The sequence below is a fragment of the Caretta caretta genome, chromosome 1 (genome assembly GCF_965140235.1).
Source record: "Caretta caretta isolate rCarCar2 chromosome 1, rCarCar1.hap1, whole genome shotgun sequence".
Taxonomy (NCBI): domain Eukaryota; kingdom Metazoa; phylum Chordata; order Testudines; family Cheloniidae; genus Caretta; species Caretta caretta.
Genome location: NC_134206.1, coordinates 64,042,718 through 64,066,257, shown reverse-complemented (window position 1 = coordinate 64,066,257; position 23,540 = coordinate 64,042,718). Strand labels below are relative to the sequence as shown.

Genomic DNA, 23,540 nt, shown 5'->3' with positions numbered 1-23,540 from the left:
CCCTCAGCACCCTCGGATGCATTAGATCTGGCCCCATGGACTTGTGCATGTCCAGCTTTTCTAAATAGTCCTTAACCTGTTCTTTCACCAGTGAGAGCTGCTCACCTCCTCCCCATACTGTGCTGCCCAGAGCAGCAGTTTGGGAGCTGACCTTGTCTGTGAAGACCGAGGCAAAAAAAGCATTGAGTGCTTCAGCTTTTTTCACATAATTTGTCACTAGGTTGCCTCCCCCATTCAGTAAGGGTCCCCAACTTTCCCTGACCACCTTCTTGTTGCTAACATACCTGTAGAAATCCTTCTTGTTACCCTTCACATCCCTTGCTAGCTGCAACCCCAGTTGTGCTTTGGCCTTCCTGATTACACCCTTGCATGCTCGAACAATATCTTTATACTCCTCCCTAGTCATCTGTCCAAGTTTCCACTTCTTGTAAGCTTCCTTTTTGTGTTTAAGCCCACCGAAGATTTCTCTGTTAAGCCAAGCTGCTCGCCTGCCATATTTGCTATTCTTTCTGCACATCGGGATGGTTTGTTCCTGCGCCCTCATTAAGGCTTCTTAAAATACAACCAGCACTCCTGAACTACTTTCCCCATCATATTAGCCTCCCAGACGATCCTGCCCAGGGGATCCTGCACTGTTCTGTGGATAAACTGAAGATTTCAGTTTGCTCTTAGGCTGGCACCTTTCACTAGTACTAAATTCTACACAAAAATAACAAAAACAAAGCTGATATGCGAATATTTTCAAAAGCCATGTTGCACCATTAAAAAAAAAATACAACTTCATATTTGACCACAGAATATGGGAAAGAAAGACACAGATTTTATCAACATCTGCCATCTAACAAATACTTCCATTTTATTGTTCTACAGAATTACAAGGACTGGTGTTGTATTTAGTACAAGACCTATATCAGCCTCCTCCTTCTAAAGATTTAAAGTTTTCTAAATGTTCAATTAGGGCTTCCATCTCTGCAGATTCCAACAACCTGTTGATTAGCTCATCCAGTGCCCCCTCACCACAGAGAAATTCCTATAAAATGAAAGAGAGAAGCATTAATGATTAGTACAGACCAGCATTTTTTGAATGCTGATCAATCAAGAAAAATTCCTGGAATAATATTTGCATGAATCCTGATCTTTATGCATCAACCCATCAATTTTGCATTACTCCCCTGGTGTGACATCAGTTTTGGGTGGTGTAAATGAGTCAGTCGAAGGCATGCTGCTGAAGAACAGCGTACGGTTACAAAGCATCTTCTTGGCAATAACAAAAGGAAATACTGGCAACATCTTGTATCTGTCAAACCCCATTGCCTAAAAGAAGTTAATTAATCTAGCAAGAATGGATGGGATGTAGGATATTGTAATGAATAATGACCAAATTCTGGTACTTTTACTCATGCTGAGTTGCAGCTTACTCACAAAACTTTCCATTGACTTCAATTGGACAATTTCTGGAGTACGGGACTATTCAATGTGAGTAAAGGTATCAGAACAGGATCCTAAAAAATAAGATGAACAAGTAAATAATCTAAATTGTCATGAGATCTTATTTATTGAACCTTGTCTAATTCTCCCCCACACTGTTATTTTTGTAATGATCCTCACTTGTATGTCACATCTTAACATATTGTAAATATTCAAGGGCAGGGATCTGTGTTCTCTAAGGGGTCTAGCTCATTGTTTGGCACAATTAAGTACATGCTATTTGCTCTGTGACTGCAATAATATTAAATCTTAAACCTGAGCAATAAAATTTAAATCTAATCCTAAAATGTAAATCCAAATCATAGAACAAACTCAATCTTGAAACCCATCCTAAGAGTTAAAAATCAATCCAACACAGACTAGCCCAAAAGCTAAAACTATTCCAAAATCTACCCATAAATTGAACTCATACAGAATACTAGCATATCATGTATTTGTTTGGCACATTCAAGTGAAAAAAATATAACCATATATAGAATTTTACCAAGAAATATGTCAGATAACCTTAAAAAGAAACTTTTCTGTTTCCTTTAAAGGTGACCTGCAAAGAAAAAAAAGCAAAACAAAACAAAAAGTTTTAAAGGGTGTGTTTTTTGCCTCTATACCATATAAAGACAGACTGGAAGTTGTGGGTTGGAGCAGTCCATTTGTTTTTCAATTTTTAAACAAACAACTTCTTGCTTTTTTACCTTACATATATCAAGAATGTCAAGTCTAGTCCTCCCTGGTTTGGTGAAGGACTCACTAAATGTCTCAGGTGAGTACTGTGTGCTTTATCAGGCCTTCTTTATACAATAGAGAAACAAAAAACAAAAGAATGGGGCTAGTGATTTTCTTTTGTATCTCACCTTTAATAATATATCACAAAGGATGGAAAGAAAGATATAGGCTTTCCCAACCTATAATGATGTTCAGTAGTTAGTGGCATTTAATGGTACTTCACAATTTTTGTCCACTCTTAGCTTCCTGACAAATTTAGTAATTACTTTCACAAGATTAACTCTGGCTAGTGATATAAGAAGAATGTATATAGGTACATACACACTGTCTCTCTTGAACAGATTTTACATGTATTATCATAACATAACTACCTTGATATTGCGGACATCATATGAGATCCTGTGGTCAGTGACTCTGTCCTGGGTGAAGTTATAGGTACGAATTCTCTCTGACTGGGCTCTTGTCCCTATCTGTACAACAACAACTTCTATTATTTTTTTGAGTTTTAATAACAAAAACCCTTCAAAAGCAGCACATGAGCACCCTTAAACTAGATTGAAATAGATCAACCTGTTCTGTAGATACATACAGTACTGAATGCATCCGATGAAGTGAGCTGTAGCTCACAAAAGCTTATGCTCAAATAAATGGGTTAGTCTCTAAGGTGCCCCAAGTCCTCCCTTTCTTTTTGTGAATACAGTACTTAAACACACAGATTATTAATCTGATAACTGCCTCTTACACATTTTGGTCTACTGTATAAATATAAATTTTGCCAAGGTTTATGACATCCCTCCTCCCTATTTCTGCATTGGCTTTGTAGTGATAACAGGAGTTGTTGAATAGTTTAAGAAGCCAAAATTTATGCAGGTGAGTAATTTCACATGTAAATAGCCTCATATACCTTGCATAGTTGCTCACGTGCATAAGTGTTTAAAGCAGTGGGCTTCACTTAGTATCCATTGACTTTGATGGGCACTTGATAGGCCTGGAGGGCCAGAATTTGAAAGGTATTTAGGTGCTTAGGAATCCTGAAAATTCTAATAGGTGCCTCATCACCTAAACAAACTTTTCAAAATCCCACGAGTCACCTATCTGCATCTTTAAGTGCCTAAATACCTTTCAAATTCTGGCCCTCGGTCACTAAAGAAAATATAATTACTTATAACTTTTGCTGGCAAAGAAAGCGATGGTTGAACTAGTCGAGCAGTTTCCATTATAACCATCCATTTCTAAAGAACACTCAAACTTTCTGAATAAACATTTTTTCAGCTGAAATGTTCCACAGTTGATTTCAGCTCAAAGATGCATTTGGGGGCAATTTGAGAAGAATGGTGTAGAGCTGTTCTTCAGTATCACAAGACTGTGAAAATAGCTTCCCATTTTAAAAGTGAGAAGCCACCAGCTGGTGCCAGCTCAGTTTAAATCTCCCGTTCTGAATGGCTACTATCTTTACAAGGCAAGTAACTTTGCTTAGGACTCTCACAGTCCTAGCCAGATGAATCTGTAGGGCTGCAATTCCCACTAATGATAATTAAAGTGGCACTTCTAATTACATAATCAGCAAACTCAAAATGTACTCCCTATAACAGAGGGATGGTGAAGGAGCCATACTAGAGTATGGCTCAGAAAAATGAACACAAGCAAAGGAATAAACAGAGTATTTGTGATATAGGGTGTCTTCTAGTGGTGACAAGATGGAGTTACAAACAAATCTGAAAGTTTCAAAACTGAATTTCAAGTAGTTTGTTTATTTTTTTAAAATGGAGGGTGAGATATTGAAAAGTGCCTAGGGAAATAGGTGCACAACTTCCATTTAAAATCAACAGAAATTAGGTGCCTAACTCGCCTAGGAGATTTTGAAAATCTCACTTGCAGCCACGTTTATATTTCCAAACAAGAAATTGATTTAATGCATTGTGAAACATTAAGGGTGGGAGTTTCACTTTGGATGTCCAATTCCCATTAATTTTAATCGGAAGTGCACATCCAAATCCCTTAGGTAGCTTTGAAAAATCTCAGCCTAAATTCCAAACGAGATAAAGGTTTCATCAGCTGTAGTGACTGAGTTAATTTAAATTCAATCTGCAATTAGTGGTTAAATAACTCACTTGGAAGCTTGTAAGTACTGAAGCTTTTTTCTTTTTTTTTAATTGCTTCTGCCCACTGAAGTTCATGTTGTAAAGAGCAAGATGCTCAGAGCAAGAGAGAAGAACGGTAGTGTACAGCCGGGTGGACGGGGGGGAACCTTACAACTTAACTTCGTCTGTAAGGTTAACTTAAACTAACTTCAGTTACTTAAAAGTTAATCAGTCTAAATTATTTCTTTCTCAATAGTTTGGCTAAACTTCCAAAGACATAATAAATTATCGTATGGCTCTAAAGTGGCAAGATTTTTGGTATCAAGCACGTTGTTATTTTTCCCTCCACTCTGCAGGATCCTAGCAATTATTGTATTTCAGAATGTGACTACCAAAACTCACTGGACCAGATTCTCATTTACACAAAAGCTCCTTTAATCGCTTGTTAGTGTAAAAGAGAGTTAAAGTGGGTGTAAGTTACATGCAGTTATGAAGTTAAATTTGGTTAATTATATCCACATTAAGGCCCCCCGTACATTGCCAAACCAGTGTAAACCGGCCTTGGTGGTAATTAAGGGCCTGATTCTTATATACATTTACAAGCACATGCTGTCCTTTTTACCTACATCCGTCTGTACACACCTCGCCTACTGCCCACACACACAAAAAAAGGGGGAAATTATTGTTGCTAATCCTGAAAGCTCAAAGCTATGGCATAATGTCATCTCCAAGTTTCAATAAGGAAAACCTGTTCTCACCTGCAGTTTTCTAGCATTCTGCCTTTTGCTGAAGTCTTTCTCAATGATTTCCTGATACAACCTAGCTCTCAGTGTCCGCAAAGCTAGTTCCTTGTTCATTTGCTGAGATCGCTCCTGCTGACACTCTACTGTTAATCCTGTGTAGAATTCAAAAGAACACTGAAAAAGACCCATTATAACAAACAACAAACAGGATTAATCCTAAAACATTAGTCAAATGAAACCTTTCGGACATCCTGCTCTTACTCTAAGGGCCTGTTCATACTAGGATAAAAGGTGTATTTTTAAAACATTTTAGTTAGTATATTTTAGAACTGTAGTGTAAATGGGACAAGTTTTAACACAGCTGGTAGAGGTGAACTTGAGGGGTTTTTTATTGAGGTTCATTGGGTCACTTTTAATTATGGTGCTGCATCTGGGAGTCCAGGGTTCATCTAAACCAGCTAACGCAGGGGTTCTCAAACTGGGGGTCGGGACCCCTCAGGGCAGAGGTGAGCAAACTTTTTGGCCCCAGGGCCACATTGGGGTTGCAAAACTGTATGGAGGGCTGGCTAGGGAAGGCTGTGCCTCCCTAAACAGCCTGACCCCCACCCCATATCCACCCCGTCCCACTTCCCGCCCCCTGACTGCCCCCCTCAGAACCCCTGACCCATCCAATCCCTCCTGCTCCTTGTCCCCTAACTGCCCCTTCCCGGGACCCCATGCCCCTAACCGGGCCCTGGGACCCCACCCCTATCCAACCCCCCTGCTCCCAATCTGCTGACCCCTATCCACACCCCCGCCACCTGACAGGCCCCCCGGGACCCCACGCCTATCCAACCCCCCATATTCCCTGTCCCCTGACCACCTCCCCTACAGAATCATCCAACCGCCTCTTGCTCCCTGTCCCCTGACTGCCCCCCAGGACACCCCGCCCCTTATGCAACGCCCCGGCCCCCTTACCATGCCACTCAGAGCAGCATGTCTGGCAGCCACGCCGCCCAGCCAGAGGTAGACACGCTGCCGCTCTGCTTGGCAGGAGCTCACAGCCCCGCCACCCAGAGTGCTGCCCGCGCAGTGGCGTGGCTAAGGGGGGACAGCAGGGGAGGGGCCGGGGGCTAGCCTCCCCAGCCAGGAGCTCAAGGGCTGGGCAGGACAGTCCTGTGGGCCAGATGTGGCCCGCGGGCCGTAGTTTGCCCACCTCTGCCTCAGGGGGTCACGAGGTTATTACGTAGGGGGTCGCGAGCTGTCAGCCTCCACCCCAAAACCCGCTTTACATCCAGCATTTATAATGGTGTTAAATATATTAAAAAGTGTTTTTACTTTATAAGGGGGGAGTGGGGGTCGCACTGAGGCTTGCTCGTTGAAAGGGGTCACCAGTACAAAAGTTTGAGAACCATGGCGCTAACGTGTTCAAATATAATTTGCCATTTCTACATTAGGATGTTTAAAATAATAATATAGGGTTACATTGTGTGTGTGTGTATGTATGTGTGTGTATGTACATATATACACCTCTACCCCGATATACGCAACCTGATATAACACAAATTCGGATATAACATGGTAAAGCCATGCTCCGGGGGGAGGGGGCAGGGCTGCGTGCTCCGGTGGATCAAAGCAAGTTCAATACAACACGGTTTCACCTATAACGCGGTAAGATTTTTTGGCTCCCGAGGACAGCGTTATATTGGGGTAGAGGTGTATACAGTTATATAATAATTATATAGCACTTTTCATCAACAGATCTCAAAGCACTTTACATAAGGAGGTACTTATCTCAGTCCTTTGTTTACATAGGACCTGATGCTGCAAACTGTACCCTCAATTGTCATTAACTTTAATGAGGGTTGAGGGTCCTCAGTTTACAGAAGTTATTTACGTCTTCCACGATGTTCCTGTCTCACCCCAAAATGTGGTCCATTTATTAAGTTTGTCACATTGTAAAGATAAAATTGACCATGCAATTTTTGACATAAACAAACACACTCCCCTGCAAAAAATGAGAAGGGCCACCTGACTTTCTCTGTACTGGCTGCAGTCCTGCCAGCTGCAGACAGACCCTAGTGCCTAAAGTGACGCAGCATGCAGGATCAGAGCCTTTGATTTTGGGATCTAGGTTATGTGCATCTATGCACTAAAAGGCAAAGGTTTAAAAATACAAAATCCAAGACACTTACCAGTGGGAATATGAACTATTCTCACAGCACTGTCCGTTGTGTTAACATGTTGCCCTCCTGCACCTTTGGCCCTAAAAGTATCTATACGCAAATCCTTAGGATACACTTTAACATCTACCTAGAGTCAAAGAAAATTAAGTTACCATCTGCTTATAACCATTTTAAAGAGACACTATCAGTTTAAAAACACCACTTCTGTTCAAAATTTGCTTGCCTCCCATTGTTACCAGTAACACCTAGGTGACTGTAACTGAAAGAAATTAGTAAACAAACAACATTTCTGTTCTTTTCAGTTTGTTTACTCTGTGCCTTTGATAATTATTTGTGTGTAGTCAATTTCACGGTTTCCCCTGTGTAATCGGTCAGTTCCCCTATTTGTGCAAAAGCTTTCACATAGCAACAGGGGAGAGAAAAATCTTTAAAGAATAGGAAAATGTTATTGTAAAACCACAACAACTGGCAGGGAGACTCAGAAGCAGATGTAGTACAAGAGACTACTTTTGACTTCTTTCCCACACTTACACACCAGTGTGGATCTGTGCTACACCAAAAGGCCCCAATCCTACAAACACTTATGAATGTGCAGGTTTCAGAGTAACAGCCGTGTTAGTCTGTATTCGCAAAAAGAAAAGGAGTACTTGTGGCACCTTAGAGACTAACCAATTTATTTGAGCATGAGCTTTCGTGAGCTACAGCTCACTTCATCGGATGCTTAGGACCCAACACTCTCACAAGTCTTGGGAGACAGGCCAGTCCTTGCCTACAGACAGCCCCGCAACCTGAAGCAAATACTCACCAACAACCACATACCACACAACAGAACCACTAACCCAGGAACTTATCCTTGCAACAAAGCCCGTTGCCAATTGTGCCCACATATCTATTCAGGGGACACCATCACAGGGCCTAATAACATCAGCCACACTATCAGAGGCTCGTTCACCTGCATATCCACCAATGTGATATATGCCATCATGTGCCAGCAATGCCCCTCTGCCATGTACATTGGTCAAACTGGACAGTCTCTACGTAAAAGAATAAATGGACACAAATCAGATGTCAAGAATTATAACATTCATAAACCAGTCGGAGAACACTTCAATCTCTCTGGTCACGCAATCACAGACATGAAGGTCGCTATCTTAAAACAAAAAAACTTCAAATCCAGACTCCAGCGAGAAACTGCTGAATTGGAATTCATTTGCAAATTGGATACTATTAATTTAGGCTTAAATAGAGACTGGGAGTGGCTAAGTCATTATGCAAGGTAGCCTGTTTCCTCTTGTTTTTTCCTACCCCTCCGCCCCCCCAGATGTTCTGGTTTAACTTGGATCTAAACTTGGAGAGTGGTCAGTTTGGATGAGCTATTACCAGCAGGAGAGTGAGTTTGTGTGTGTATGGGGGTGGGGGGGATGTGAGAAAACCTGGATTTGTGCAGGAAATAGCCCGACTTGATTATGTAAAGAGTTGTCACTTTGGATGGGCTAGCACCAGCAGGAGAGTGAATTTGTGGGGGGGGGTGGAGGGTGAGAAAACCTGGATTTGTGCTGGAAATGGCCCACCTGATGATCACTTTAGATAAGCTATTACCAGCAGGACAGTGGGGTGGGAGGAGGTATTGTTTCATATTCTCTGTGTATATATAAAGTCTGCTGCAGTTTCCACGGTATGCATCCGATGAAGTGAGCTGTAGCTCACGAAAGCTCATGCTCAAATAAATTGGTTAGTCTCTAAGGTGCCACAAGTACTCCTTTTCTTTTTATGAATGTGCCTAATTTAAATCCCCCGTATAGTCCCATTGATTTAAGCACATGTGTAAGTGTTTGCAGGCTAAGATCCTAAAACTGCTGAAGAACAGAGAAAGGTTACTATTTATTATCTGTGTGGTGGCCACACCTAGAGGCAGGCCCATCGACAGCAATTCTGGGCCCCAGGGCAGAACAGTCAACAGGCCCCCTAGAAAGGATGGGCACAGCCCCTTCGCTTCTTTCCAGTCTCCTACTGTCTGTGTTTCTGTGGATCATTTTCTCTAATACACATTTACCAACCACAGAGATTCTAACTTTCAGCTCTTCCCCATGGGTATCCATCCAGCTGCCTTTCTCATCCACCTGGGACTGCTGCAAGCTCCAGAGCTGCTTCAGAATTTGTTTGTTTCTCAGATACCACCCAGCCCCTTCCCCATTATATCACCAAAGCAGTTTCTTCTCATTGGCCTTTGGGAGGATGAGGCAGAATAAACTGCAGTTTTTGTAATTGTGTCACTACCTGAAGGCGTTGCGTCTGGAACTTGCAGTGCAATGTCTCAACACTGAAGAATTCCCTCTCCCCTTCCTTCCCCAGGCCAGGGGTAACCTGATGCTCTAGTAACCAGCCTAGATCTGCCTTTTTTTTTTTTTTTAAAAGGTGTTTCCAGAGAACCGATCCAAAAACTAGGAACGTATCCAAAGGTACTTGAGCATGCAAATGCCATAACTCAGATCCAAGTGGGAAACCATTACAGCTGTTATTATTTATGCATTTGTATTACAGTAGCACCTCTGGGTCCCAACTGAGATCAGGGCTCGATTGTGCAGGGTGCTGTACACACTCATGGAGACAGTTCCCTGCCCTACAGCGACTACAGTCTAAACAGACAAGACAAACAAAGGCAGGATTGCTATCACCATTTTACAGATAGGAAATTGAGGCCCAGAGAGATTAAGTGATTTACCCAAGGTGGCATTCTATCCCCCCCTTCCCTGAACCAGAACCAGCCCACAAGCAGCCAGAGAATCCCCCTGTCATGGGCACTGCATGCCTATGCAACAATCTGCAAAGGAGGCCAAACTGAGGTTCCTTTAAAACTGAGGTTCCTTTAAAAATGAGGCCCTTTATGCCTAAATTTAGGGAATACTTAATATAATATTGCCTTAAAGGTTAGAGCAGGACACTGGGTTATCTCTGTCTGTGCCACTGATTCATTGGGTTTCCTTAGGCAAGTCATTTAATCTCCCTGAGCCAAATTCATCGTGGCATTGTGTTCCAGCTAATCCTCATCCCTCTGCCAATTTCCTACCCAGCACATGAAGGAAAATCTCAACTAAAAGTCTGTCTGAAACAAACAGAGTAGTACTATATGGGAGAGGGAGGGTCCCAACATTAACCAGTGACCTAAATAATGATTAAATTTACCTACTGTGCACTAATGGGCTTTATAAACCTAAAGCTGTGGAAGTATGAAAATTCTCACAATAATCTCCCAATGCTTGTATGTCCCTCTTTGACATATTACTCATTCACCAGTTGAAACTCTTTTTGGAGCGTTACACTCTTATTCATAGATTCCAAGGCCAGAAGAGACCATTGTGATCATCTAGTGAGTCTGACCTCCTGCATAACAGAGGCCACGGAATTTCCCCAAAATAATTCCCACAGCAGATCTTTTAGATCTTGATTTTAAAATGGTCAGTGATGGAGTATCCACCAGGATTATTATTAGTGAACATAAATAAATCCTCTGGTGAGGCTCTACAAGAGTCCCAACAGCAACACATCCTCACCCCCAACTACCAGCCCCATCTCCAATCATCCCATCACTCCCAAATACCAGTGATAATCCCCAAATGAGATCAGCCACATAACCCGAAAGAACAGCCACCAGCCCAAATCAAAATACCCTTAAACACCACCCCCACCACCAGCCTAGCGCTGTCACTAAAACACCCTCCCATCCCGTTTCCCAGACCCACCCTGCCCTTCTCCTCCCTGGCGGACCCCAGACAAAGCCCGACCAGTGCCCAGTGGGGTGCTGCCAGTGCCTTTGCTACAGATGTTGGATCAGCGGCTGCTGGATCCTGAGTCCAATCTCAAGTCTGCCCCCCAGCGGTCCTATGCCCAGCTCCTTCCCCCGAGCCGTCCCTGCCTCCCCTGTTCTGCAGCCCGTGGTGGGTGCTGGGACTCAGGAGCATGCGCCTAAGAGCCCTGGAGCCCAGGCAATTTAAAAGGGCCCGGGGCTCCCAGCTCCCACAGCAGCAGCCCCTGGGGCCCTTTTTTATTGCCCCAGCCCCTGGGCAATTGCCCCCTTTGCCCCCACTCCGTCAGTGGGCCTGCCTGGAGCCCATGGGCTCCATTGTTCAAGGCACTCTACAAACATGTACAAACTCTATCAAGTTAATGGTTCTTAGTTTACTAAACTGTCTTGGCATTTTTGAAAATTACAGCTTAGGTACAAGTTTAATTTTAAGCACCAGGTTTGAAGATTTTGGCTGAGGTCTATGACAGGACAGGGTTAGAGATAGGCCACGAAGGGCCTTAAAAGCTAAGACAAGTAGTTCATACTTGATATGGTGAATAAGGGGGAGCGAATGGAGGGATCCAAAGAGGGAAGTGACTTGGTCAAAGTTACAAGCCTAGATGATTTTTGCTGCAATGTTTTTAATGGATCTAAGTGAAACAAGACCAAAAGGGAGTTTGCAGCCATGGAGATGCGAGACAACGAAGGCCTGGATCAGCTTCAGCTGAATGGACTGAGAAGAAAGGCTGGCTCTTGGAAATGTACAGAAATGAGTGGCAAAATTCAGACACAATTTAGATGTGTGGTAAAGCGCTGAGCTGAAGGTGATACCTAGATTTAGAGTGTATCTAAGCAGAGGAAAGTACCAAAAATAAGATGTGTGATTGAAAAGAAAAAAGAATATTCCGAAAGGTTGATTGTGTCATACCAAACTTTTGTCTAGATGTACTCCCAAGCCTCAATACATTATTTAATTTAGAACTGGTTTTACTCCTAGTGAGTCAGTTTTGTGAATGCCAGGAGCTGGAGAGCTTAACAACATTAACTTCCATAGAATCACAGAAGTGTAAGATTGGAATGGACCTCGAGATGCCATCTAGACCAGTCTCCTGCACTCAAGGCAGGACGATGTACTAGACGATACCTGACAGGTATTTGTCTAACCTGTTCTTAAAAACTTCCAATGCCAAATATTTCACAACCTCCCTAGACAATTTATTCCAAGGCTCAACTACCCTGACAGTTAGAAAGTTTTTCCTAATGTCCAAACTAAACCTCCCTTGCTACAATTTAAGCCCATTGCTACTTGTCCTATCCTCAGAGGTGAACAAGAACAATTTTTTGCCCTTCCTTGTAACAACCTTTTATGTACTTGAAAACCGTTATGTCCCCCCTCACAAACCCAATTTTTTCAGTCTTTCCTCATAGGTCATCTTTAATCATTTTTGTTGCTATCATCTGGACTTTCTCCAATTTGTCCACATCTTTCCTGAAATGTGGCTCACAGAATTGGAGACAATACTCCAGTTGAGGTCTAATCAGCGGAGTAGAGTGGAAGAATTACTTCTCGTATCTTGCTTACAACACTCCTGCTAATACATCCCAGAATAATGTTGCTTTTTTTGCAACGTTACACTGTTCACTCCTATTTACCTTGTGATCCACTATGACCACCAGATCCCTTTCCGCAGTACTCCTTCCTAGGCAGCATTTCCTATTTTGTATGTGTGCAATTGATTGTTTCTTCCTAAGTGGAGTACTTTGCATTTGTCCTTATTGAATTTCATCCTGTTTACTTCAGACATTTCTCCAGTTTGTCCAGACCATTTTGAATTTTAATCCTAACCTCCAAAGCATTTGCAATCCCTCCCAGCTTGACATCACCTGCAAACTTTATAAGTGTACTCTCTATGCCATTATCTAAATAATGGAAGAAGATATTGATCAAAACTGGGCCCAGGACCAATCCCTGTGGGACCCCACTCAATATGCCTTCCAGCTTGACTGTGAAACACTGATAACTACTCTCGGGGAATGGTTTTCCACCCAGTTATGCACCACGGTATAGTAACTCCATATAAGCTGTATCTCCCTAGTTTGTTTATGAGAAGGTCATATGAGTAGCAAAAGCCTTATTAAAGTCAAGATATACCACATCTACTATTTCCCCCCTATCCACAAGGCTTGTTACCCTCTGAAAAAAAGCTCTTAGGTTGGTTTGTTCTTGACAAATCCATGCTGACTGTTACTTATCACCTTATTATCTTCTAAGTGTTTGCAAAATTATTGGTTGGTTATTTGCTCCATTATCTTTCTGGGTACTGAAGTTAAGCTGACTGGTCTGTATCCTTATGCCCTTGAATTGCACTGTATCTCAGGCAGTAGTGGATTTCTAAAAAGTTGCTTTTGAGGATCCAGTAAAGTTGGTAGGGAATCCTTTAGCCAGGTGCTGAGCCAAGAGTTACAGCCTGGCACAGAAGAAAAGCTTGTGTATCCTTTGTCTGGACTTGACAATATAGGTTGGCACCCATAAAATAATAGCAGTAACTTGGCTTAGCCTTTGGGGTTTGTTGTTTTAAATATAACACACTCAAATGCCAAAAAGAAAAGCCAGGAAGACACTTCAATTTTATTCTGATTAAAGGTTAGTTTACCTCCTCTGGCTGAGGTAGGACAACAACTGACATTGTCCCAGTGTGAATACGCTGCATTCTTGACGAGAGGCCAGTCTCAGGAATTCGCTGAACTCTGTGAGTCCCTCCCTCATATTTTAAATACCTGTAGACACAGTCTCCCGAAATATGAGCAGCTGCATGATGCAATCCACCTTGAAAGACAAATATTGCATAAGAGGTACAGTCCAAAGACACAGCTTTAACTTAGTCTTGTTGGCAGAAAGAACAGAACATTATCATACCAATCTCAGCTGGTGTGTAGTTCAGAATGTCAAAGATCCAACATTTGTAATCTGCATAATTCTGGTACATCTCAAACATTTCTTTGGTGAACTGTTGGCAAATGTCACCTACAAAATTAAATATTTAGACAGCACAACATGAAATATAAGTTTATAGACTCTTCCCTCAAAATTACCAATTTTTAGCATTAGCAGTAACTCTAAAGATCATTGTCGTTGGAGATAGTGCTTTATGCAGATAAATTAATGCTCATCTCTACAAAGTGCCATTTTACATTATTAAAATGTAAGAGAAACAATTGAAGCCTTTAGCGTGGTAGCCATGTTAGTCTGTATCAGCAGAAAGAACGAGGAGTACTTGTGGCACCTTAGAGACTAAGGAATTTATCAGGGCATAAGCTTTCATGGGCTAAAACCCACTTCATCGGATGCATGCAGTAGAAAATACAGTAGGAAGATATTTATACACACAGAGAACATGAAAAAATGGGTGTTGCCATAGCAAGTCTAACAAGACTCATCAATTAATGTGGGCTATTATCAGCAGGAGAAAAAAAAAACTTTTGTAGTGATAATCAGGATGGCCCATTTCAAACAGTTGACAAGAAGGTGTAAGTAACAGTAGGGGAAAAATTGGTAAGGGGAAATAGTTTTTAGTTTGTGTAATGACTCATCCACTCCCAGTCTTTATTCAAGCCTAATTTAACGAAGCCTTGTAAACCTGGATGGAGGTTTGGAGTAACCTTTACTTGTGATGACTTTGCTGACCTCCAGTGGTTCTGCCCGATGTCACCTCTAATATAACATCACTTTCATCATGTTTCTCCCTTGGCACTATATTCTGGAAAAGCTGAAAAGAAAGAAAAAAAATATCAGTATTTCCCTTCCCGATCAAATTTACAGCCAGCTCTCATGGTTGCATCAGTCTGAACATGCACAAACCCCAGACTTTGAAATTTTGGTGTGTTAATGGAGGCTAATTAAAAATTTAACTCCACAATGCCAAGCATGAGACCACCAAATCAACCACTGCAGCCTCCCTTGTGAATATAATGATACTAGCCAGGAAAGTCAGTTTACACTGACACTGACCTTATTTTTCCAAAGATTCTATTTCATACAATCAGATTATCTTAATTTTCTAAAATACAAACACTTGATTCACAACATAAAGCCTTCCACTGGATTTCTTTCAGCTTCTCTTACTATAATTATTTTCACACACTGGTCGCATTCAACTGAAGAAAATGATAAAGGATTGAAAGTTCCATGAGGATAAAGCCTTTCAAGACATCTCTGTACCCTCTCTGCTGCCATGAACAACTGGCGGAACCCCATGCCATGTCTTCGTAGCATAGTAGTTCACTGTGTTACAGACTTTTCAATGACAGCAAACAAACAAGCACACATACAAAAAGTGTCTAAAAGAAAGAGCTTCTAAGGTGCATTTGGCAGTAGTGAGACTTTCTAACAGTAAACATTTCCAGGTCTTTTCCAATGAGAAAACAGAAGCTAGACCTGTTTCATTAACGGCAAGTGTTATAGTCTGTTGTTAAAAAAATCTTGTCTGGTACAATAAAATTGCGTGGCTGTATGAAGACTTGTAAATGAAGATGTCAAGAGATGTTCATCTTAAAGACTCTGTACCTTCACCTCTAGCTCACCTTTTTGCAAAATGTGTTGATTTTTTGGTTAATGATTTCCTTCTCTTCCAAGGCAAGTTCTAGCATCTGTTTCTCAACTCTGCTGTCTAGCTCTAAATTCCAATGATAGAAATAAATGTTAACCAATCTATTTAGTTTAGAGCAAATTGTAATACAAATGCCAAATTACACCTATTACAATAGATAATCGTTTCCATTGCAGGGAATTGCTTATTCTCAGCATGAAATACCAAATAACGACAGAAGCATAAGATGATGTACATTACTAATTAAATGTTCAGATCTTCAGGAGTCCTGGATGGCTCGGGAGACTAGAAATGGGGAACACAGGATTTTACCTCTATATCTCCAGTTCAAACCTAGCCAAAGTCAGTAGCAGCTAAAAGTCATTCCCTATGCCACAGCTCTTCACTGGCACATATGAAACAAACTGATAATCTAATTCCTACTAAAACTAATAACTATTTACAGTAATTGGCAAACTTGTTGGCAGCCTCAACAGTGAGACTATGGACTGAATGGGCAGGGATCCTGAACTATCCCCTTACTGAGAATGAGTGGGGTCCCAATACATCAGGATTTTTATCTGTGTGTTTGTTTTTAAAAGTAAATTTATGGTGGATCAACAACCCTGGAGACCAACATCCTCTATTTTACCAAAGGAAGAGGAAAAGCAAGGGCAGTGGCAGTCTAAGCTTTCCTACCAATTTATCTCGTCCTTGATCTAGCGGCACCACTAAGGCCTAGTCTACACTACAAAATTAGGTCGACTTAAGGATTTTACCTCAACCTAATTATGTCAGTGTACACGCTACAGCCTTGCTGTAATGTAAGTGCCCTATTACACTGACATAATAACTCCACCTCCACGAGAGGTGCAGGGCTTATGTCGGTGTAGTTAGGGCGATGTAGTGTCTGTGTAGACACTGCATCCCTTACATTGGCTTTTGGCTGCCATTCGAAGTTCTCCCTGCTCTACGTTCTGTTGTCTCTTGCTACTAATTTACTACCCATTAGTGTATGTAGTACTATCAGTGGCTACTTTCCTTATTTAGTGTGTGCATTACCTTACACCACATACTCGAAATTTCACTTGCCAGTGTTGCACAATTACCAAATTTGTAAGCTCCATTCTTTGCATTTCTTCCTAGTCCTAATATTAATAATGGTATCATCAGCAATTTCTGCTACCTTGCTTTCTCCCCCGCCACCCACATCTTCCACATCATGAGTCAATATGTTGAAAACCACTGGGCATAGTTTTGATTGTGGGATAACTATTTGTTTATTTCACTCCACATGAGAATTCTCAAATATCTTCAAGGAACTAGTATTTCACATAAGATTAAACTGAAGCCTGACAATTCAGGGTTTGGGATTGAGCATCTCGAAGAGATGTGCAAAGCCCATAATTTAATAGATATCAATGAACCAAACACCAAAATCCAAATTTAAATTACGATGTCAAGTCTGATGTACTATAAATCACCCCCCCCCCAGCCCAAATAAATTAGCCTTACCTAAAATATGTCCCTAGGAAGAAAACTGTCATTAGCCCTATGAAACAAGGGCTACAGTAGTCTTAAAAACAAAGCTTTCTAGAATATTTCAGCTAAAGACAGCATTCACGTGACTTTGAATGTGTAATGTACATGACACTGGCCTGCTCTGCAAAATTGGTCACTCTGAGGCCTCAAGAGTAGGTGTGGTGGGGCTAAAGCAAAACGAAATGGGAGGATCTAGAAGGCTTTAATAGGGACACGGAGGACCCTCAGGAAAATGTATGTGCCTAGTGTACTGCTCCCTGAGTGACTTGTTTCAAATTCTGGGTAATAAGGCATATTGCATCATAAAAAAAGCTGCTTTGCGTAAACAGATGCATTTTACTTACTTGTACACATGGATTCTATCTCTTGAACTTCTCTTTCTGCCTCTTGTATTTCTTGAAATGCAGCTACAAGGGTGGATAAATGATTATGTCTTCTGCTCAGAGTGCTTCGATCATACTCATTCATTGAGCCACTATTTAACAACTGGCCAACCCGCTGGTATTCTCTGTTTAAGGTCTCTAGATATTTTTCCACAGCTTCATGCTTCCACAGTGCTCTAAAATCCTGGTGATATCTCCTTGACCAATCATTAAGTGACAGAGTAGGTTTAACTATTTTTAATAAATAATTGCGCCTAAAGATAGATAGTTCCATCATGTGACCTATCCTTTTAACAAGAGGAGAGCAGTGATGGTGATAGCGATGAAAACAATTAGCAAGCAGACTTCTAAAAAGCCCAACGCCACCGTGAGGTTTCATCTCAGCTTTTACTGTTCAGCACCTGAAATTTAAAGCAGATACAATATGGGCCACTTTTTCATTGGCTTTTAAAAAAAAATGTATTTTAAAATGCTAAATAGGGGTCTAATCCTGCTCTTAGTTGCATCAATATAAATGTAGTAATGCCATTCCACCTTAGATGGAACCATCCCAGATTTAGGTCTGGACCACACTAGAAACTTTTACTGGCATAGCTATGTTGGTTAGCAGTGTGAAGAAAGTCACATCCCAATTAACATAGCTATGCCGGCAAAAGCCGAAGCATAGACACAGTTATGCCGGCAAAAGAGTCAGTTTGCCAGTATAGTTTATTTGATTTGGGGAACTGGTTTAAGCTATTATACTGGCAAAAGAACTTTCTTGCTGGTATAAGCTGCATCTACAGTTGGGGAGGTTGCTGGCATAGCTCTGCCAGTATATCTATACCAGCAAATCTTTTCTAGTGTAGAAAATCTTACACTAGTGTAACTGAGAGCAGAGCATGGCCATGAGTGTATTAGTAACACTGGTCCTGATCTTGCAACAGGTTAATTGGCAAGACTACTGACATGCATCAGTGTTTGCAGGATTGGTGCCATTGCAACAATGCTACATAGCCTATTGTGCATATATTTCCAAATTAAATTTACAAATAATTTAATTTAATTAATTAAAATAATTTCAGTTAAAAAAAAGTCTTACAATAATTTCAATAAATAAAAAAAAAGCAGTCTTAAGTACAACTAATTTGTCTGAACTATTCTACCGTGATGCAAGAACAGTAACATAGTACTTATTCCTTTTGGAAATTATGGCCATTGTTCAGGGAAAGGTCTTTATTTCTTCACCAGTTTGTACATTTCACATCACAGAATCTTTTCCAGTTTGTAACAGGAAGTCCTGCTGTTGTGGCCTATCAAGGTGCCTAAACCTGCATTCCATATTCACATGAATAGTCCTTACTCTGACAAGTAGTCCTATTGACTTCAGTGAGACTGTGACACAAGAAAGGATTCGTTATGGAACTAAGGGTTCCTACCGCCTCTGCCAATACTGCGAGTCCTTTTGTCTTTGTCCATATTTTCTCATCCTTCCTGTGTCAATTTGAGAGGAAACAGGCCACCTAATTTTGGTTGGCAATCCGCCATTCATTCAACTAACAAAACTTTTTTTCAAGGCATTGGTTCAAGAGAGGTCATTATTTTTAAGTGTCTTGATCCTGAACTGCAACACAATTAAAGTAAAAAGTGTATGTGTTTTTGGGTGACCTGTTTCAAAAGATGCAGGTAATTCCATTTTAGGAGGGGAAAACTCAAGCTTCTACTAACTTGTTTGAAAAAGTTTTAGCGTTTCTTGCAGAAAGAAAACAAAATACTATGTAGGAATGGATTAAGTCAAGTGGAAATTCCATGAAGTTCCCTGCAGTTTCCTCTGCATCTCTTCCGCAACAAGGAGAGGTTTGGAGTTTGTGGAGGAAGTAGGAGACACTGCCTGGAAACCAACATAAAGAGCATCCCAGATAATTTTAACCACTGCAGTGGATTATAGGGGAAGAGATCCCCTCTCAGATAACCACATGCTAGGACTTTTCAGAGAAAGAAATCTGAAGAATTGCACTGCCTGAAGTGACAGGGTTTGGAGAGCAAACAAGGAACTCCCTCTCCCACCTTGCCTCAAGAAAGTAGGAAGAAGAAATAGTCACCGTCTCACTACAGAATAACCATGAAGGATAAAGTCCTCGTATTTATTTCTGAAGGCCTGATTCTTTAGCACTTTGCGTCAGTATTTACATCTGTGAAAAATGCTATTATTCTGCTATGGTAACATTTTACACCTACTTCTCAGAGGTGTGATTGATATAAAGTGCAAGGCTCAGAGAATGAGGGAAGGAACCTTCCCCCGCAACAGTCAAAATTCTCAAGACAGTTACAGAAGACCAAGAGATTTGTTTTAAATAAATTCCATGTTATTTATATTAATCTCAGTGGGAGTTCTTTGTCTCATCTTCTATTTTTTAAACTCATGGAGACAGAAATATTTTTACAATTAAATAAAATTCAGGGTCATTTTCTTTTAACACCTTAGACACAGATGTGGGCAAGTAGGTATATGCCATATATGTCACAGTATGCCAGTTTTAATTTCTTGATATCATGGTTTCTTTCAGGTCAGTAGCAGATATTTTTTGTTCACCTTCAGGCCTTTTATTAACACACCACTTTAACTCTCTAATTCCATCCACTGTGTCAGCGAGCCTATCATGGCAAGAAGCGGAGTATTTCAAATTGTTGACCTAACTGTCAAGTGTCACAGGCATTGACGGAATCAGGAAGAATTCCTTTGCACCTCCCACTATTCACAAGCTGGCTAGGTCGCGCCTAGCCCCTGGTACAAATTATAGCAACCTGAGGGCTGCTCTAATTGACACTTGGCTGCTGATAGCCCCAAGGGGTTGTTCTACACATCGTTTTCCTTGCCCATATCTTGACATGCTTCTGTTAGAACAATGCACAATCAGGTCAGTCATCTACAGCCCTGGACTTAATTGCACAGCCCCAAATTTAGACTTCACTTAAAAAGATGCGATTCATTGATGTCAATAGAGTTTCAGCTGCTTATGCCAGGTCAATTTGGTCCACAGTTTTCTATGTTGACTCAATTAACCGCATTATAAAAACAATATGAAACACCACTAAGAGAGTCAGAGTACCTGATGTTCTGAAAAGCATAAGTATTCAATAATTGTTTTTAATACAGCCTCACCTGAGCTCTTCGGAAATTAAAAACAAACAAAAACGGTTATTTCATGATACTTAAACTACTGTGTGGTTCAGACAAACTGGGCAGGTGCATTGCCTAGAAATAATTACACACAAATAATTATCTCTCTTAAATAGATGTTGTCAGATTAAATTTGTCCCAAAATGTAAGTATTTTGAAACCAAACTTTTACAAAACTTATGGCCAAAACATTTGTTTCTATTAATTTTTTAAAAATTTCAATTAAGCTTTCTCCTGCAATGTTTGCAATCAAAACACTGCAGGCTTGTAGGTAGTGCATCAGAACCAGAAAATGAAACTGATGGTGAAAAAATTGAGATTGGACAGTGAATATATACTAGTCAATCAGAGAGCTAATAAAAAAACAAAGCAATAAGTAAATTAGATTTTAAAATATCTTTCAGTTTTAATAATTAAAGGCACTATTAGTAACAGAAAAATGTAATTCTTAAAAATAGTTTTAACTTGATGGTTTCAGTTAAGGTTCATTTATTTCAACTTGAATAACAACAATTTAAAACACACCTATCCAAGGCTTTAGGTGCCCTAACACACAACTAACAATACAATTAAATCTCATCAGCATGAAAGTGATCAGTTCAGCAGGAATTCAGCCAGCTAGCTACTCCCTTCCACCCCTTCATCATTATAGGAATATATGATATTTGTAAAGCTGAAAAATATATTTGTTAAGTTAAAATCACTATGCAGTTATGAAATCCCAGATGCAGTTACAGTAAATTTTCCAGTTAACCCCTTTGCTCTTTATTCTCCATGCCACCTTCCATACAGCAGCTCTCTTCCCAGGGCTAACATCCCAGCACTGCTAGAGGTGATACCACCTTCGGAACCAAGGGCCCTCCTCGAGGGGTATTTTACCAACAAAAAATGGTAGCACAGAATTTTAAAATAAACTTGCCCAGAGAAGAACAGACGGAGACAGTACCTTATAACATGCAGCCATTACAGAGAGGAAGAGAAAGGCTGAAAAAGAACTACCACTCCCAGGATTCTTGCTAAGCACTACAGCTCCCAGAATGCCTCAGTCACAGAGCTGTTAACCCCTTTTTTCATCATAAGCCTGAAAGGCAACACACTCATAGATGGAGAATATGCAATTTCTAAAAATATTATTTATGTTTATTATTTACTTTTTATTATTTTATTTTATTTTATTGTGGCACTGATCAAAAGCCCCCAGCCAAGGTCCTTATTGTGTAGCAGCTGGCACAACAATATAAATAAATCATTTGTGTGGAATTCAATATTGCCAGATGCAACTATTCAAAAAACATGAGTCAGGGCCTTAAAAATCATTAGATTGACTAAAAATCATGCATTTTCAAAGAATAATCAATTTCAGGTTTTTTATTTGACTTTTTAGTTTATGGGTAGTGCAGGTCAGGAATTTTTTGAGTAAATAGTTTTTCCACCAGAAACTGCCAATTCTGGAAAGGGATTCAGCATACATTTGTATCTCACCGAATTTGTCCTCCTAAACCAGGGGCAGGCAAACTTCTTGGCCTGAGGGCCGCATCACGTTTCTGAAATTGTATGGAGGGCCAGTTAGGGGAGGCTGTGCCTCTCCAAACAGCCAGGCATGGCCCGCCCCTACCCCCATCCAACTCCCCTGCTTCTCGCCCCCGACGGCCCCTCCGGGACTCCTGCCCCATCCAACCCCCCCGTTCCCTGACGGCCCCCCGGGGACCCCTGCCCCATCCACCACCCTGCTCTCCGTCCTCTGACCACCCCCAGACCCCCCCGCTGCCCCATCCATCCCCCCTCCTTCCTAACTGCTCCCTGGGACCCCTGCCCCATCCAACCACCCCTTCTCCCTTACTGCCCCCAAACCCCTTGCCCTTAACTGCCCCCTGCTCCTAACTTCCCCCCACCACCCCATTCAACCCCCCCTCCTTCCTGACTGCCCCCCGAAGATCCCTGCCCCCATTCAACCCCCGTTCCCTGCCCTCTGACCACCCCAACCCCTATCCACGCCCCCAAACTCCCCTGCCCTCTATCCAACCCCCTCACCCTGCTCCCTGACCGCGCTGCCTGGAGCACCAGTGGCTGACAGCGCGGCTGCACCAGGAAAGACAGCTGTACCGCGCCGCACAGCACAGAGCACTGTGTCAGGCCGGTCTCTGCAGCCTAGCTGCCCAGAGTATTGCGCCACCCAGCAGCATGGCTGTGGGGGAGGGGCTGGGAGTGAGCCTCCTGGGCCAGGAGCTATGGGGCCGAGCAGGACGGTCCCACCAGCCGTAGTTTGCCCACCTCAACCCTAAACTCATCGGAATATGCCTTAGACACTGATGATCTTAAATCATCAAATTATCTTCTCGCATTAAAATATTATTTAACGCTTAAAATCTTGGACAGGTAAATAATGGTTATTATTAAATTATATGAAAGTCACAAACAGCTCATGCACTCAAATGTATAAATTACTAAACTGGCTTAAAAATCAGAAGTAATGCCAGTGGCAGCCAACAATAGTTATTTACATCTGAAGATAGTAAACCTTTGATTAAAAGCGAACATGATTCATTTATTATTAAGCCTGGTTGACAAGGGGAAAGTAGTATAAAAAAGGTAAACATTTTCTTTATGTAATATAAAAAGATGCCAGAATATGTTTAATAGATAATTATATATGGTGTCAATTTTTCCATAGGCATTCATGAGCCCCAATTACTGTAAATGGAAATTAGACATGTACTAAAAGAAACATAGATCTCTGTATGCTTATATACCTTATAGCAGTGGTCCCCAAACTTTTCAGGGTTGCGCCCCCTTTACCTTTGTCCACATCCCCCTGGAAGCCAAGTCCAAGAGCAAGGCCGCAGCTCCCGTGGCGGGAGACACAGACAGGGTTAAGGGGGCTGGGGCTG

At 41.4% G+C, this 23,540-nt stretch overlaps 1 protein-coding gene across 3 annotated transcripts; it reads right to left on the bottom strand.

The window, feature by feature from the left end:
* Nucleotides 1–832: 832 nt before the first annotated feature.
* Nucleotides 833–21,668, bottom strand: MTRF1 (mitochondrial translation release factor 1). Of its 3 annotated transcripts, XM_075128783.1 has the most exons (11): nt 21,599–21,668; nt 17,454–17,893; nt 15,563–15,654; nt 14,667–14,748; nt 13,899–14,006; nt 13,636–13,808; nt 7,207–7,324; nt 5,048–5,184; nt 2,580–2,678; nt 1,423–1,502; nt 833–1,030 (listed from the first exon to the last, which is right to left on the bottom strand). In XM_075128783.1, exons 2-10 carry the CDS (start codon nt 17,869–17,871, stop codon nt 1,440–1,442), a joined length of 1,290 nt encoding a protein of 429 aa, XP_074984884.1. In that variant the 5' UTR covers nt 17,872–17,893; nt 21,599–21,668; the 3' UTR covers nt 833–1,030; nt 1,423–1,439. The 3 variants fall into 3 exon arrangements, with proteins under 3 accessions (XP_074984884.1, XP_048707415.2, XP_074984885.1); XM_048851458.2 differs by lacking the exon at nt 1,423–1,502; XM_075128784.1 differs by lacking the exons at nt 1,423–1,502; nt 2,580–2,678.
* Between the last annotated feature and the right edge of the window lie 1,872 nt (nt 21,669–23,540).